General features: G+C 45.1%; 2 protein-coding genes across 3 annotated transcripts in view; one reads left to right on the forward strand and one right to left on the reverse strand.

The window, feature by feature from the left end:
- The window catches only part of LOC134484045 (large ribosomal subunit protein eL21-like), a 345,020-nt gene that overhangs the window by 155,199 nt on the left and 172,774 nt on the right, over positions 1-17,047 (reverse strand). The gene's annotated exons all lie outside the window — the stretch shown is intronic.
- Positions 13,884-17,047, forward strand: part of Fgd1 (FYVE, RhoGEF and PH domain containing 1) — a 42,983-nt gene continuing 39,819 nt past the window's right edge. Inside the window, exon 1 of one of the 2 annotated variants that reach the window (NM_001037546.1) lies at positions 13,884-13,934. Coding sequence is in view for 1 of the 2 variants with exons in the window: in NM_001414732.1 (NP_001401661.1) it covers positions 15,407-15,713 (307 nt within the window). In the remaining variant the exon portion in view is untranslated. Of the gene's footprint in view, positions 13,935-14,622; positions 15,714-17,047 lie in introns of those variants that run through there. The other variant, NM_001414732.1, reaches the window with a different exon arrangement.

The raw sequence follows: 17,047 nt of genomic DNA on the forward strand, positions 1-17,047 counted from the left end.
AAACCTAGAGACAGAAGCTAATGCAGAGGCCATAGAAGAGTGCTGCTTACTGACTTTCCATGGTGGAACTCAGGACCACCAGCCCAGGGATGGCACCACCCACAAAAAGGTGAGCCCTCTCCATTCAATAACTAATTAAGAAAATGCCCTACATGCTTGCCTACAGCTCGATTTTTTACGGAGGCATTTTCTCAGTTGAGGTCCCTCAACACTGAAGACTCTAGCTTTTGTCAAGTTGACTGACTATCCATCACCACCCCAGAAAGAGGCTTGATTAGATGGCCTCCAATGCAACCTTTAGTTGGACGAGCTGATTCTACTGTTAGGAAGTGGAACCAGTGAGGGATTCCACCTGTTGTAATTCTCAGCTAGCAATTGCTGCTGTAAAGTTGTAAGCTGAACTTCTGCCTGCCTCCACAACTGGAACCTAAACCCTATTGTAATCATTTGCTCAGGTTGTTTTTTGTTTGTTTGTTTGTTTGTTTGTTTGTTTGTTTGTCTTGTCTTGTCTTGAGACAAGGTCTATATTATGTAACACTGGCTATCCCAAAACTCACCCTGTACCCCCCGGATGCCTCCAACCCACAGGGATCCACCTGCTTCTGCTTAAGTGCTGGCTATGTCAATTCTGTGGCACAAATGCATCCACACTCATGTGCACACAGTATACACCATACACACTCCTAGCCATAAAATAATGAATTAAAAATAAAAGGAATTTGCCAAAAGTATAGCACAATTAGCCTAGTGTTCATGAGGCTCTGGGTTCAGAGTCTAGTGCAAGGCACCTGTAGAACCAGTTAGGTCTGGGTTGATGGAGAAGGGAGGTTCCTGAGTACCAATATCAAATTTGATTTCTTGAGATGGTCTCTCACATACCCTAGGTTGGCCTTAAACTTCCCATGTAGCCAAAGATGTCTTCGAATGTCTGATTCTCCTGCTTCTACCTCCTAGACACTAAGGACATAGGCATGAGCCACAAACCCCAAGGCTTCGGACAGGCTGGGTATGTACTCTATCAATTCAGTTACAGCGCTGGCCCATGAGTTACATTTCAGTTTTGTCAATTCTTTTTATCTTTTTTTTTCCCGTTTGGTTTGATTTGATTTGGTTTGCTTTTTACTTTTTGCTTTTTCTCAACACAAAGTTGTAGCCCTGGTTTTCTTGGAACTAGCTCTGTAGACCAGGCTGGCCTCAAACTCAGAGTCACCTCTCTGTGCCTCCCAAAAGCTGGGATTAAAGGTGTGCACCAGCCCCACCCTACTAATATTGTTAATTCTTGTTCATTTGTTCAAGTTGTTTTAAAAATACTTTATAACATTCTTTTCTTTTATATTTCCCTCTCTTAGCCAAGGTTCCAGATGATTTCTGTATAGTTCCTAAAAGTCAGGATTCTGGCTGGAGTGCTTGGCAGTGCCTTCATAAAAGCAAGAGAAGGACACCAGAGGTTCAGCCTGCCTAACATCTTGGGGTTGGAGGGAGTTTGGTTCCCTTGCACTTCAAAAACCTGGCTGTGTGTAATTCCCTGGCTTTGAATACTTGTGACTCCATAATTGTGTACACTCATCTAAGAATGTGTGTCTTTATACATGATGCTCTGCTCTCCTCACCAATAGACAGTAATAGAAGACTGAGGGAGAAGTTTTCAAAGGGAAGGAGTCAGTGGGATGACTCTGTGGAGCTATTCTTCTGTACTAGTTTGCACAGATCTCTGAGCTGGAAGGGGCAGTTCCATGGGTTTTGAATGTCCCTGTGTCCTGTATCTCTGCCAATGAGTGATGAATTCTGTGTGCTTTTCCATGCCTACGTATCTGCATCTGTAAAAGTTAGTGTTTCTGAGTATTGCTCTGTCTCTGCTTGTGGGGGGGGGCTTCTGAGTGCACCCCTGAGTTTCACTGTAGATATATATGTAAAAAGTGCACCGCTACGTGGCAAGTTTAGACTTTCCCCGTCTGGAAGAAGCATTACAACAGGAAATAGTCTAGATTCCGGCTTCCGGATGGAATTTCACTCTGAAAAATACCCCTTCCCGGTCCTCTCAATAAATGCAGCATTCTTTGTCTTTCTTCAAGAGGCTGAGTTGAGGGAGTGTGTGCTAACCTTGACCTCGGAGGCCATGCCTTTCAGGAGGTTTTGGCAGAACCATGAAATTCCACACCCTGCCACTTGCCTCTTGCCAGGCCCACTTCTTCCTCCTGGACCCTTTTATAGCCTCACATTATCTACCAGACTAATTCCAGTCTAAGCTGTTCAGCGTGGCCAGATGAAGACACAGGACAATGGGACAAATGAACAGCACCAGGTTGTTGGTTTTGTTTCTAGCAAATACATGTATACAGGGGGGCAAGGGACAGATACGAGACAGAGACCAAAAAGTACGGTTTTGAAAGAGTGGAGCAGGGGTTGGGGATTTAGCTCAGTGGTAGAGCGCTTGCTTAGCAAGCGCAAGGCCCTGGGTTCGGTCCCCAGCTCCAAAAAAAGGAAAAGAAAAAAGAAAAGAAAGAAAGAAAGAGTGGAGCAGACAGTCAGAAATAGAGAGAAAAACAAGCAATAGGTGGGAAAAGATAGACAAAGATAAAGTTAAGTTTATTTAGAAAGAGGACATAGCTTAGATGAGACCAAATGTAAGAAGAGACACATTCAGCCAGGTGTGGCGGCTCACATCTTTAGTCCCAGCACTTAGGAGGCAGAAGTAAGAGGATCTCAGAGTTTGAGGCTATCCTGGTGTACAGAGTGAACTCCAGGACAGTCAGGACTACACAGAAAAACCCCTGTCTTGAAAAACCAAGAAGAAGGAGAAGGAGAAGGCAATAGGGTGCACCCCTGTAATCCCAGCACTCAGGGGGCTGAAGCAGGAGGACTAGGAGTTTTGAGGGCATCCTAGGCTACACAGCAAGATGCTATTTATAAAAAGAAGCTAAATATGAGGTCTCTTATCTATAATGTCAACATTCAAGAGGCTGAGGGAAGATGATCATCATGAGGTCAACCTGGGCTACATAGTGAGTTGCAGTACAGCCTGAGCTAGCTATGTGTAAGACCTTGTCTAAAAGAGAAATAAAAGAAAGCTGGGGAGATGGCCTAGTGGTTAAGCACTTGCTGTTCTTGCAGAGGACCCAGGTTTGTGACTCCAGTTCTAGTGCAATCTGGCATCCTCTTCTGGGCCTTCTTGGGTACTGTATGCATGTGGTGCTTATGCATACATGCAGACAGAACATTCATACACATAAAACAAAAATAAATCACTGCATCCAGGTGGTGGGGGGATAAACATTTCATCCAAGTACTCAGGAGGCAGAGGTAGGTGGATCTTGAGTTCGAGGCCAGCCTGCCTGGTCTACAGATTGAACTCTAGGACAGCCAGAGCTGTTACATAGAGGAATTTTGTCTGGAAAACCAAACAAACAAATAAACAAACAAACAAATAAATAAAGGGTAAAAAATGTATGTTTGGGGTTGGGGATTTAGCTCAGCGGTAGAGCGCTTGCCTAGGAAGCGCAAGGCCCTGGGTTCGGTCCCCAGCTCCGAAAAAAAGAACCAAAAAAAAATGTATGTTTGGCAGGATTAAGTAGAATTAGAAAAAGATGACTATAGGGTGGTGACAATAGGGAGAAAGGTATTAATGTTGAGTAATCATTATTTCTGAGATATCATTTTCCCAGTTATCCATATGTTAACTCATTAGAGTGAAGCATGTGTACTGTAATCTTTTGTCTTATTCTACAGATAAGGACACCACAGCAAGGCTCACTGCTAAGACTGAATCCAAACAACCTAGCACAGGGAGCATGCACTTCACTGTTCTGTCATGTTCATCACATGAACATGTTGATAGGGACAAAGGATGTGAATGGGGGAAGATGGAGGTAAAGACAGATATGGAGATTGAAAGAGAAATGCTAGAATAGAGAAAGACAGTAGGAAATACACGGATGAATGCAACAGCACAATTAGGAAGATGAGTTGGAAATAACCCGAGAGAGGACAAGATGAGAACAAAGTGTAGGAACAGGATGAGAAAGAAGCCAAGAAACCAAGGGAAATTGAAATAGAAATAAGACAGACATTCTGGAAGAGCAATGTAGTCTAAGGAAAGGGAGACAGACCAAGATTAAGAATGTGTATTTGAGATATGTCATAGACAAGATGACCCAAAACACAGCTAAAGAAAGTAATAGGAAAAAGAACAAGATGAAGAGAGAATCTTAGAAAAAGAGCTAGAGACCTGAAGAGATAGTTCAGTGCTTAAGAACACTCACTGCTCTACCAGAGGACCAGGGTTCAAGTCCCACTAACCACATGGCAGCTCACAATGGCCTGTAACTCCAGTTCCAGGGGATTTGACATCCACTTTTGGCCCACAAGGACAGCAAGCATGCATATGGTGCAAAGATACACATGTAGGCAAAATGCCTACACACATAAAATAAATAGAGAATGAAAAGCAGGAGAAGGGTGTGACTGCTCTTCCAGAGGTCCTGCGTTCAATTCCCAGCAACCACACGGTGGCTCACAACCATCTGTAATGGGATCCAATGTCCTCTTCTGGTGTATCTACAGTGTACTCAAATAAATAAAAGTAAATAAATAAATTAATTAAAAAAGAAAAACCTATAAATAAGTAAAGAAAGAGAGAGAGAAAGAAAGAGAGAGAGAGAGAGAGAGAAAGAAAGAAAGAAAGAAAGAAAGAAAGGAAGGAAGGAAGGAAGAAACAAACACATAAACACATTTTGGGGGCCTGTGAGGGAGTTCAGTGGGTAACATACCAGCCACCAGATGTCAGGATCCAAGTTAAATTTCCAGGCCCCATATAATGGTAGGAAAAAAAATGACTCCTGAAATTCATTTACTGACCTCCAGTCACGAATTATGGTACACACACACACACACACACACACACACACACACACACACACACAGAGAGAGAGAGAGAGAGAGAGAGAGCGAGCGAGCGAGAGAGAGAGAGAGAGAGACCAAGACAGACATGGAGACACAGAGACACAGAGATGCACACGGTTTAAAAATAAATTTAAAAACAAACTTCTGCCAACCACAGTATTGAGGACTGAATGCTATTTGTATTCCCTGTGTAGAAGATGACATTATCATCCATCAGATCCTCAGAACTGGAGAAGGGCCTTTTAATTTCAGCATTTGGGAATCAGAGACAGGCAGATCTCAATTCAAGGTTTGTCTTGAAACCCAACCAAAAGAAAACAAACCAAACAAACAACTGTTACGGGACCTTTATCTTCCCGCAGGCATCTATTTGTTTATTTTAAACTATGTCTTCCTCACAGTTATTGCTTGCTTTAAATCTCTTTGTTCAAAGTGATAATCTTTATAAGAATACTCATTTCCTCTTCACACCTGAAACTGATTTTCTGGGGTCCTCTCTGGATTCCAGTAACAAGTGTTTCCTTGTGGCAGTGTCTGTCAGCCTTAGGCTAGGCTCCATGGGACCAAAAAGAACAATTACAGTTGCCCTGGAGGAGAGGAAACAGCAATCCTAGCTGAGAGGAAGAAAAGGTGACCCAAGGAACAAAGTACTCTGAGAATTTGGGAGTAAAGAAGTTGACATGAACATGCACCTTTAACCACATGCTGGCTCCCAACACTTCTTGTATTTTTTGTATGGCCTTGACTTCCCTGCTGGAGGACAGCTCCACCTCCCTCCATAAGCCTCACCAGCTCCTTTGAGACAGGACTGGAAATGGCATAGGTGTGTGGCAGACGTTGTGCTCCATGGGCTTCACCATCCAGTTCCTGGCAGCTAGAGAGTCCAGGATAAATTCAGACAGCTTGATTGTTGGCGGAGGGTCTGGTCTCTGTTTGCAAGCTGCTCCCTTGAACACGGAATTCTCTGGAGAAGATGGACAAGGGTTTTAGCATGGCAACATGGAGAAAGAGTAAAAGAACTTGGGTTTCTTCCTGGAGCAGAAGAGCTCAACATCTGCCCAGGAGGAGGAAGACAGAAAAAAAAGATAGAGACAGAGTTATGCTTTTGAAGTTGGAAGTCCAGGAAGCAGTCAAGCTCTAGGAGCCTGATTGTTGCTGGATGGGTAGGGTGTCTCCAGAGAGTGAGAATGCAGTGTCCTGACAAGAAGAACTAGGCCCTTTGTGGCTGTCTGAAGTGAGATAACAGATTTTCAACTCAGAAAGCCTGCAAGCCCAGCAGTCAGTCTACCAGCACCTGCTAACTCCATCACTTTCCACGCTTATCCTTTTCTGAGATGATGGCAACTAGGGCAAGACAGAAAGACGGTGGTTCTTTCTTGGGCCCAGTGCCCCAAATCCCAGCCTCCACCTTTTTTTCCCACACTAACCCCCAACAGGGCATCATGTACTCTGGGCTGGTCTCAAGCTCTCTATATGGTTGAGTACATCGCTGAACGTCTGATCCTGTCTCTACCTCTGTAGTGCAGATTATAGGCATGTGACACTGCACTCAGTTTCTGTAGTGCTGGAGATCAGAGGCAGAGCAATGTGCTAGACAAACACTCTCCCAGGTAAGCTATATCCCCAGCCCCATTTCTCCTTCTTTCTACTGGATCATTCTCAGCACAAAACAGTCTGTATCTCCTGTCTATAAAAAAAATACATTCTTGCTGTGCATCATGTCTTTAATCCTAGCACTCAGAAGACAGAAGCAGGCAGGCAAGGCGGGCAGAATCAAGTCTCCATTGAGTTCCAGGCCAGCCAAGGTAACATAGTGAGACCCCATGTCAAAAATTAACAGGACAGTGGTGGCACACACTTAATCTCAGAAAGTACTCTAGTCCATTAGTCCTGTTTGTTAAAACATAATGCATGTTAAACTGGGTATGATAGCATACACTTTTTTTTCTTTTCTTTTTTTCAGAGCTGGGGACCGAACCCAGGGCCTTGTGCTTGCTAGGCAAGCGCTCTACCACTGAGCTAAATCCCCAACCCCGATAGCATACACTTTTAATCCCAGCACTTGGGAGGCAAAAGCAGAACGTTATAAATTCAAGGCCAGCCTCATCAACATAGTAAGTTCAAGGCCTGCCAAGGCTACCTAGTGAAAAGCCCTCTACCTGAAAAAAATACATCCTATATTTTTTCATGATATGCATTATAAAGTTTAGAATACTATTATATGTACAATTTGAATACACAATAAAACTGTGTACCCTAACCACTCAGTTTCAAAAACATTATTTACTAATGACAAAATCACCTTTGGAAACCTTCCCTAAGTGCACCTCTTTCTCTTACCTGAAAGGTAACCACTTTTGCTGGAATTTTCCCTTTTTCCATCCTCCTTTGTATGCTTTGAGAACATATTGCAGCATCCATGTATGGTTTAATTCACATGCATTTCTTTAAATATGTTTTTGGTAACTTTTTCAATCAGCATTCAATTTCCAAGTCTTGTCAATGTTGGTATGTGTAGCTATACTCCATTATTTTTTAGTCCCTTTCTGTGTTCTAACATATAAAAGTGTCTCCCTGAATTCATTTACTCTCTGTATGCTTGCACTTCCAGTGTCTTGCTGTTATAAACAGGCCTTTGTGAACCTTACTATGCACTCTCAGTACATATATGCATGCAGTACTCTAGAGGACCATTTTCAAACTCTTTGGTCACCTAGGCTCACCTCCCATTTTTCACACATGGCTTTGCTCTGTTGCCCAAGCTGACCTGGAACTCCTGGAATCAAGTGATCTGACTATCTCTGCGTAGCTGGGACACTTGTGTAGCACCATGCCTGTGTGCATTTTAAAACGATTTGTATTTATGTTCTTTGTTTGTATATATGTGTGTGTCACATGAGTGAGGATGCTCATGGATGCTAGAGATATCAGATCTTCTGGAACTGGAGTGACTAGCAGTTGTGAGCTGTCCAAGAGAACTGGGTTGAAAGCTGGGAACACGACTCAGATCCCCCTGGAAGAGCAGCAAACACTCATAATTGCTGAGTCATCCCTCCAGCCTCCTGCTTTACACTCGTTAAAAAAAAAGCACTGAGGACCCTAAAAAATTTTGGTTTTCTGAGATATAGCGACTGATATTTGCCATATTAGAAACTAAAACAAGGGGTTGGGGATTTAGCTCAGTGGTTCGGTCCTCAGCTCCGGAAAAAAAAAAAGAAAAGAAACTAAAACAAGGGCTGGAGAGATGGCTCAGTGGTTAAGAGCAATGACTGCTCTTCTAGAGGTCCTGAGTTCAATTCCCAGCAACCACATGGTGGCTCACAACCATCTGTAATGGGATCTGATGCCATCTTCTGGTGTGTCTGAAGACAGCTACAGTGTACTTGTATATGATAAAAAAAATAGATCTTTAAAAAAAGAAATTAAAATGAAAGATTTCAATATATATTTATTAATAATAAATACGTTACATCTAACAGAACATTTGAATTTTGGGTTTTTGAGACAGTGAGAACTCACTCCATAATCCAGTCTGACTTTGAATTCACTGTGCAGCATACCTGGCCTTGGATTAGAAGTGGTCCTCATGCCTCAACCTTCTCAATTCTGGCATTGCACATATGAGCCACTGTGTCCACAAATAACTACATTTTCCAAACTAAACATAATTTAGTTAGTAAAGTAATATTATTTTACATTTTTTGTAAATCTATTTAGTATATGACATAATAGAAGACAGATTCTCATATCTGCCTCTGCACTCAATCTCTTGGGATATCATATGTCGTGTAACCTGTCAAAGTTCTATCCAAATTCTTTAGAGAATGAAAGTTTTAAAAGCGAATAGCTTCTTATTAGTATTCCGACTGCAGAGTTCCTTGGGTCCACGGGCTCACTAGACAACGCTATGAGAAACATTGTAGTACGAAGGATAGGTGCCTAGAGTATTGGGTCAGAGTACCAGCATCATTTGGCTTTACTTGAGAATGCCAAATATGCTTCTAGAGGTTGTATCAATTTACACCCTCATTCATGGTGTATCCATTCACTCTTGATTCATTTCGGTGTCCACCTTCTCCACTCCCTATAAGGTCACCAATGCTATCCATGCTGCTAGTCTGCTAGTGCCAATGAACTCTTCTCTCTCTTTTTTTTTTCTTTTTTTTTTTTTTGGAGCTGGGGACCGAACCCAGGGCCTTGTGCTTGCTAGGCAAGCACTCTACCACTGAGCTAAATCCCCAACCCCCTCGAACTCTTCTCATTCCTCTTCTTAGTCCACTTCTCAGTGCTCTTGAGACATCCCAGACATATGCCACATCAGGACTGTAGGTGTGTACCTGTTTCAGTCTCTTGCCTTTGATCCTTTATTAGAGCCCAATCATGAACACTATTCCATTTTCTTTCTTTCTTTTTCTTTGTTTTGAAAGCAGTTTCTCTGTGTAGCAGCCCTGGCTGTTCTGGAACTTGCTCTGTAGACCAGGCTGGCTATAAATACATATAGATCTACCTGCCTCTGTCTCTACAGTGCTGGGATTGAAGGCATGTACCACCACTGTCTGGTTCTCTTTCTTTACTTTATCTCAAGCCAATCTTTTTTATCTCACCCTGTAGCTTTGTCTGACCTCAAACTCCAATAGTTTGAGATCTGCCTATTTCTGGCCTTCACTTATTGGAATTAAAGGTATGTATCTTCACATGCAACCCTATTCTCAGGACTTTTATTGGATCCCTGTGCTGACGACTTCCATTTATATCTGAAGCCTATACCTCTTCCCTCGGATGCATACACTACCACCCGTGTGACTTCTCCACTTGGATGTTCAAAGGCTTAACATATAAAACTGAACATTTTCAGTGACAGAGTCTTACTCTGTACTCCACGCTTGCCTCAAACTCGAGGCAATCCTCTTGCCTTGGTCTCCCAAATTTTGGGATTACAGGCATGAGCAGCCACACCTGGTTTTTCTACAAGTGAACCATTGATCTCCCCTTGAAACCCTATTTTCTTTCTATTTCATTTCAAAGGCTGAATAATAATAATAACAAGAACATGCTAGATGTGGCAGCACATGAGTTTAATCCTAACATGAGGGAGGCAGAGGCAAGGTGCATCTATTTGGGTTCAACTCCAGCCTGGTCTACATAGTGAGTTCTAGGCCAGTCAGGGATACATAGTGAGATCCTGTCTCAAGAACACAAGTAATAAATGACAGCAATAGTTAAAATCAATTTTTCAATAAAATTATGACACACTACTTCATTTTCTTTGGGCTTTTGTTTCTTGGTACTGAGAACTAAACTCAGGGCCTTAGACATTCTCTGCAGGTATTACCTCCTGATTTTACCTTTTTTTTTGAGACAAGATTTTACTAAGTGGTACAAGCTGCTCTTGAACTGAACATAACCCAGGCAGGTTTTGAACTTGTGACCCTTTTCATCAGTTTCCTATGATATCATGCCTAGCTCCACTATGACTTTTCCCACTTGTTTCCCAAATTGACTTTAGTATTTTCTCATATTTGAGCCACATCTAAAATTACTACTTTATGGGCCTCAGTTCAGTTGGTAAAAGTACACGTTACACAAGCCTGCTGATGAATTCAGTTTGACCCCTACAACTATCATACAGGTAGAAGCAGACCAACTCTCACAAGTTGTCTTTTGCCTCCATATATGAGCTGGAGCATGTCCCCATCACCACACACAGCACTAATAATATGACTACATATTAAAAATTAATTAAAAATAAATTACTACCTTAATAGACTTCCATTGTTTTTAAAATAAAATCCATTGTCCTTAGCATAGTCTAAAAAGCCCTACATAATTCACTTCTGTCTACTTTGACCTCATATCCCAAAACTCTCCATTTAACCCATGATGCTATAGCCTTCCCACAGCTTGTAATTAAAGTTGTCCATTGGCATCCTTCGGAAACTGGTTACAGGACACCTGCCCAATGAATAACAAACTCTACAGATAACAGTCCTCTACATAAAATGCCATAGCTTGTGTAATATAGCAGGACTCCATCTCCAAAAGGCAAAAATCCTATAACATTTGCAGCTAAACTATACACACCATCCTAGTCCATCTCTAGAGGACTTACAAGAGCCAATACAATGTAATGCTCTACAAATACTTGTCATAGTGTGTTGTTTAGGGAATGATGACAAGAAAAAAAAATCTATGCATATTCATTACCGTGCTTTTTGTTTTTGTTTTTGAGAGACAGTGTTTCTCTGTATAGCTCTGGCTGTCCTGAAACTCACTCTGTAGACCAGGATGGCCTTGAACTCAGATCTATGCTTGTTTCTGACTCCCCAGTGCTAGGATTAAAGCCATGTGTCACCACACCCAGCCTTTTCCCAACTCTTTTTGACTTGAGGTTGGTTGAATCCATGGATGCCAGTTCTCTACAAGGTCTTCCTACTTACTGAAGCCTTTCCCTGGAGTACATTCTTTTATTTTAAAGATTTATTTATTTATTATATATGAGTACACTGTAGCTGTCTTCAGACACACCAGAAGAGGGCATCAGATCTCATTACAGATGGTTGTGAGCCACCATGTGGTTGCTGGGATTTGAACTCAGGACCTCTGGAAGAGCAGTCAGTGCTCTTAACCGCTGAGCCATCCCTCCAGCACTCCCTGGAATACTTTCATCTGCATTCTTCTTTTGCTGATTCCCATTCTTTCAAGCTTTGCTAGACCCCTAAAGCTACACACTACAACCCCCCAAATTCTTTTCTCCTGTCATTCATAGCCTTACTGGCATTTATAATTGTGCATGGTAGTGGGTTGTAATCTACACGTTTATGTCCCATCATCTCCAGTACCACACTGGGCGTTGTGAGAGTGGAGCGTGCTCAGCACCTTCCTGGTTGTGATCCTTCTTGCTGCATGACTTGTGCCTCACACGGAGCCTAGACTACATGCTCAAGGGACATTCACAGAGTCAGCTGAAACTTAAGCAAGTGAAGAGGAATGAGGGAAGAGTGAAGAGAGTTCCATGTAATGGCAGCAAACGTGCAAAAACTCAGCCTTCATCCCAACACTCAGGAGCCTGAAGCAAGAGGACTCATTGCAATTCCAAAGTCAGCCTAGATTCCAGAGTGAGGCTCTGCCTCTAAAAATAAAAAACAAAACAAAACAAAGAAGCAAAAGAGAACAACAACCAAAAACCTCCAGAGGTTATATACATGTATGAAATTGTCAAAGAATTTTAAAAATTAAGGTTTAAAAAAACCTTCAGAGGCTAGATAGACCAAGGAACAGTCTTAGAATTTTTCAACTTTGACTCAAGCATTAGGTTTAGAAAGGCTGATTGAGCTCTCACCAGATCATAAAGAGCCCTCCTAAACCTCCAGTGTTCAGGAAGATAAATTTTCTTTTGAACTCTTGGGGACTTGAAAGATTCTAAACATGTGAATGATATTTGATTTTGTTTTTTTTCTTTTTTTTAAAGATTTATTTATTTACTTAATGTATATAAGCACATTGTAGCTGTCTTCAGACACACCCAACCCCATTACAGATGGTTGTGAACCACCATGTGGTTGCTGGGAATTGAACTCAGGACCTCGGGAAGAGCAGTCGGTGCTCTTAACCGCTGAGCCATATCTCCAGCCCTGATATTTGATTTTGAAAGACATAGACTAGGCAGATGTGGTGGCTTATGCTCTTAATCTCCGCACTCAGGAGGCAACCACAGAGGGATGACAAGTTCAAGGCCTGCCTGGGCTACACAGTGGGAGCTTGTCTCAAAATCAATAATACAGACCACTTTTAGTATAAAGAATAGATTCCAGGCAGGACTCAGTGACCATTTGCCTATCTTGCCTGAGGCCTCGGTTATGATACCTGACAATGAAAAGTAATTAAGAATAGATTCCAGAGAATAAGGCTGAAACAGGAGAGCTGTGAAGGTATTGCATCTTAGAAACTGTGCTGGCCTACTGGGCAGGGTAGTGGCAGTGGAAATGAAGAGACTATATGGAGGTGTTGAATATGGTCCTCTAGATGATAGGAGGACTTGGCAATTACATGGGGGTGTAGAAGAGAGAGAAAAGAGCCAGGGTATAGCTTGGGTCTCTACTTTGGCCAAGACCCTTCACTTAGGTAAGGTACAAAAGTACAAACTCATTGAGAGAATTTCTTTTCTTAAAGATTTATTTGTTTGTTTGTTTGTTTGTTTATTTAAAGTACACTGTAGCTGTCTTAAACAAGAGGGCATCACATCCCATTACAGATGGTTGGAGCCACTATGTAATTATTGGGACTTGAACTCAGGACCTCTGGAACAGCAGTCAGTGCTCTTAACCACTGAGCCATCTCTCCAGCTCATGAAAGGAGAATTTCTTGAGTTGGGGAAGAATGGAGATTCTAGATTTTTCTAGGATATTCTAGCAATGCTGTCTTCTAACCAGCTGAATATTTGGGCCAGGAAAAATGTTTCGATTTGAAGTATTTTAGAGTAACCACCAAAGAAGCAGTAATTAAGCCATAGAAGCACATGGGATATTGAAGGAAAGACCAGAAAGAGTGCAAGGGAAGACAAGATAGCTCAGGCCAAAGCTCCCAAGAACACTACTAAGACGAGGAGGAAACTGGAAAGGAAAAGGGAGAAAAATAAGCATGGTATGTCATAGGGAAGTAATTTCAGGAGGAGCGACAGGTCACTGGTACTATCAAATGCCAGCAAATCCAAGTTGGATGACCTATACAAAGATTCTTTTGGGTTTAGTAATGTAAGCTATGGGAGACCTTGATAAGAAAAGCAGTTTGGAAGAAGTAGTAGAGGTGAGTTGTTGCAGGGTTAATGATAAGTAGGAGGTAGGAAATGGGACACTTGACTATGAGCAAGTCTTGAGTCATCTGTAGAAAGAGAAGAGAGATAACTTTTCGTGCTTGTTTTTTAGATGGGAGAAGATACCTGACTGTTTAAAGCCCAAAGCAAAGGAACACGGAACAAACTCAGAGGTCTGTTGCTAAGAATTCCAGACCTGTCTTCTGGTGTCTTCTGTTCACTCCATGTAAGTAAGACATGAGCTTATCTGCTAAGTACCGGGGGAGGGGGGGTGCGACGCAAATCAAGATGTTCAGGAGACTAGATTTGATATGGCCACTGTGGGTGAGTCTTATCTAGGCAATGGGAGGAAACTGAAAAGAAAGTTGACTAGTAGTATGGCGACGGGTCAGTTCTGGGGGACTTGTAGAAGCTGGGAAATGAGGGTTTATCATGATACAAATGTGGAAAATTGTAGTATTATCCAGTAGTGTTCAGCTGCCTGGGCACAAGCATGGAAAAAAAGGCAAACAGTTGGACTGATTCAGGATTGGGTTGCTGCCAGCTGGATAACGGGCAAAACAAGGGACTGAGACAAAAAGAGTGGAAAAGTAAAGGGCCATGAGATCTGGTCTGAGAAAATAAGTAGCAAAGGATCATTATGTGCAAGCCTAGCTTAACTCTGGAATATGTGGAAAGGCTTCTCTGGGAAAGAGAGTGATGGGAGCGCGGAAGAAGACATGAGATGTGACGGAAGGGTCGATTTCGGAAATTGGGCCCAGAGACTTGCCTCTGTGGGACCAGGGAAGGATGGGAAGGAAAGCTGAAGGGCCAACAGAAGGAGGGCCTTAAGCTCCTAGCAGTTAGAGGTGAAACTGGCCCTAGCGAGGGGGCGTGGCCAAGCTCAAATCCCGACGAGGGGGCGGGACTCCAATAACTGGGTCTCAGCGCCGCGGTGGCTGCGGCTGTCTCAGCAACGGCTCGCGCCTCCCCATCCCCCAGTTCCCAGAGCTCTTCCCGCCTGCCGCGGTGGAGACCCAGGCCGAAGGCGGGGAAGGCCGGTCCAGCCCGTTCCTCTGCCCGCGCGGCGGGAGCATCGTTCCGGAGGACTGCCCGAAGGCAAGCCTCGCAGCCGGAGAGCGCGGCGCACACGCGCGCCTCCCGGCCGCGGCCGTCCTCTCTTCCCTCCTTCCTCTCCTCTCTCCCCTCCCCTCTCCTCCGCCCCCAACCTCTGCTGCGGCGGGAGGAAGAACCCTTCCCGACTAGCCCAGAGAACCCAGGTCGATTCTCATTCCCGGAGAAAGAGACCCTCTTGGTGGGATCCGGCTGGTCGCTCGCCCCCCGGCCACGGAAGTGACTGGTCGTCTATTGGGAGAGCTCGCTTCTAGCGCAGCCCCCGACCCTCACCCAGCCGCAGCCGCATAGACAGCGCTCCCCAGCGGGCCCCCGGCCCCGCCGAGCCCACTCCCCGCTTGGGGCCAGGGCCGGCGATGCCTGGCGCGGCAACGGCGGTGGCCGCGGCTGCTGCTGCTGCCGCCACGGCTGCTGGCCGGAGCCCGGGTCGGGGGCTCGAGTCTCCGCAGTGGGGCTGAGCCCGCAGCCCCGCCCCCCGAGCCTGAGGCCGCTGCTCCGCCGGGCGCCGGGCCTTCTCCGCCCGCGCCTCCGCCCCAGGAACTGGAGCCAAGCGGGGAGCCCGGGCCCCGCGCCCAGGCCCGGACCATGCATGGCCACCGAGTCCCGGGGGGCCCTGGGCCTTCGGATCCCGAACGCTCAGCGGCAAATACCCCTGGCGCCGCTCCGCTGGCCTGTGCCGACTCGGACCCTGGAGCCTTGGAACCCGGACTGCCGGTGCGCAGGGGCTCAGGCTCGGCTCTTGGAGGCCCTTTGGATCCTCAGTTTGTTGGACCCTCGGACGCCAGCCTGGGAGCGCCTCCAAGCTCCCGGGTCTTGCCCTGCGGCCCTAGCCCTCAGCACCACCGGGCCCTGCGCTTCTCCTACCACCTGGAGGGCTCGCAGCCTCGGCCTGGTGAGTGATCCAGACAGCATGGGAACCTGGGCCACGGGCCTCGTTCTGGGAACGGGTTCTTGTTCTAGGACTTGGGGTCGACATGCTTACCCTAGCCCCTTGAGACCCCTCAACCCCTAATCCCCCAATCTCCTCCGTAGCCCTCGGTCCAGTCCTTTCAGCCTTTGCCCCTTGCTCTTCTTCTCTGTCCCTTGCGCCCTCAAGCCCTAAGACTCCTTTCTCTTCTAACTGCTGAAGCTAACAGGAGAGGAAGCTCTCCAAGAAAAGGGGGCAGGATTTCAGGGCAGCAATGGGGATGTGGTTGGGGGAATAGGAGAAAAGAAGTCTCCTATTAGCTAAGTGCCTACATTTGTGCATGGCACTGAACTGGGTACTTTTACAAGGATTCTTGTTTCAGCTTCAGGAGCCATCTGTGAAGTGGATATCATCAACCACATTTTTAGGGGTGCAGACTGAGGCTCTGAGAAGTAACTTGTCCAAGGTCATACTGTCATTATGGTGCCTGGGTTGAAAACCAGATCAGAGTCCAAAATCTGTGGTCTTCCCGCTTCCCCAAGTGAAGCTGGAGAATAATGCCAAGCTTTCTACTTATGTGATTTCCCCTTATACCACTTAGTAGCCCTAAAGTATGAGTAAAACAGAGGGAGATGGTGGACTGGTCCTAGATTGTGCTTCTGCTAGGTGTGTGTGGCCACAGTACAAGGAGAGAAAGAGGTAGGAGGTATTGATGAGAGAGAAAGGTGGAGATGAACCCGGAGGGATGGGCTGAAGGTGCTGGTAGGGAGGAAGAGAAAAGAGAGGTCAGAAGGGTGAGCTGCCTGGCCAGGAGAGTGTTTGGAAAGATCATCAGGATGGTTGCTTGGGTTTGCAGTGATAGAACAACTCTAGGTCAGGCTGGGGCCACAGACCCAGATGGGCCTTTTCATAGCCCTGAGTATCTAGCTGAGCAGCCTAGCAGAGCCTCTAGGACATTCTCACATGGGCCAGAGTCTGGGAGCCTTGAAGGGAGAACAGTTGTATATGTGCTCTGTCTTCACTGGGTCTGAAAGATGTGGTGAGCTGCTAGCTGCTTCCAGGACTCATATCTCACCTTCCACAGATCACTAGGACTGCGGCTCAGCACCAGGTAGTAGTAAGAGTTGGTGAAGCATAAAACACAGGCTGAATATGTCTCTCACTGCTGTCTATTCTTTGGATAGTTATGGAACCTCTGGGAGATTTCAGGTGCTGCCTCCTCACCCCCACTGTGAACTGGAGATAGGCAGCTGACACTCTTTAATGCTCTGCCCTGCTTGTTGCTTCTGCTGGCTTCCCAAACTCCCCTGGACACACGC

The sequence above is a fragment of the Rattus norvegicus genome, chromosome X (assembly GCF_036323735.1).
Source record: "Rattus norvegicus strain BN/NHsdMcwi chromosome X, GRCr8, whole genome shotgun sequence".
Classification (NCBI taxonomy): domain Eukaryota; kingdom Metazoa; phylum Chordata; class Mammalia; order Rodentia; family Muridae; genus Rattus; species Rattus norvegicus.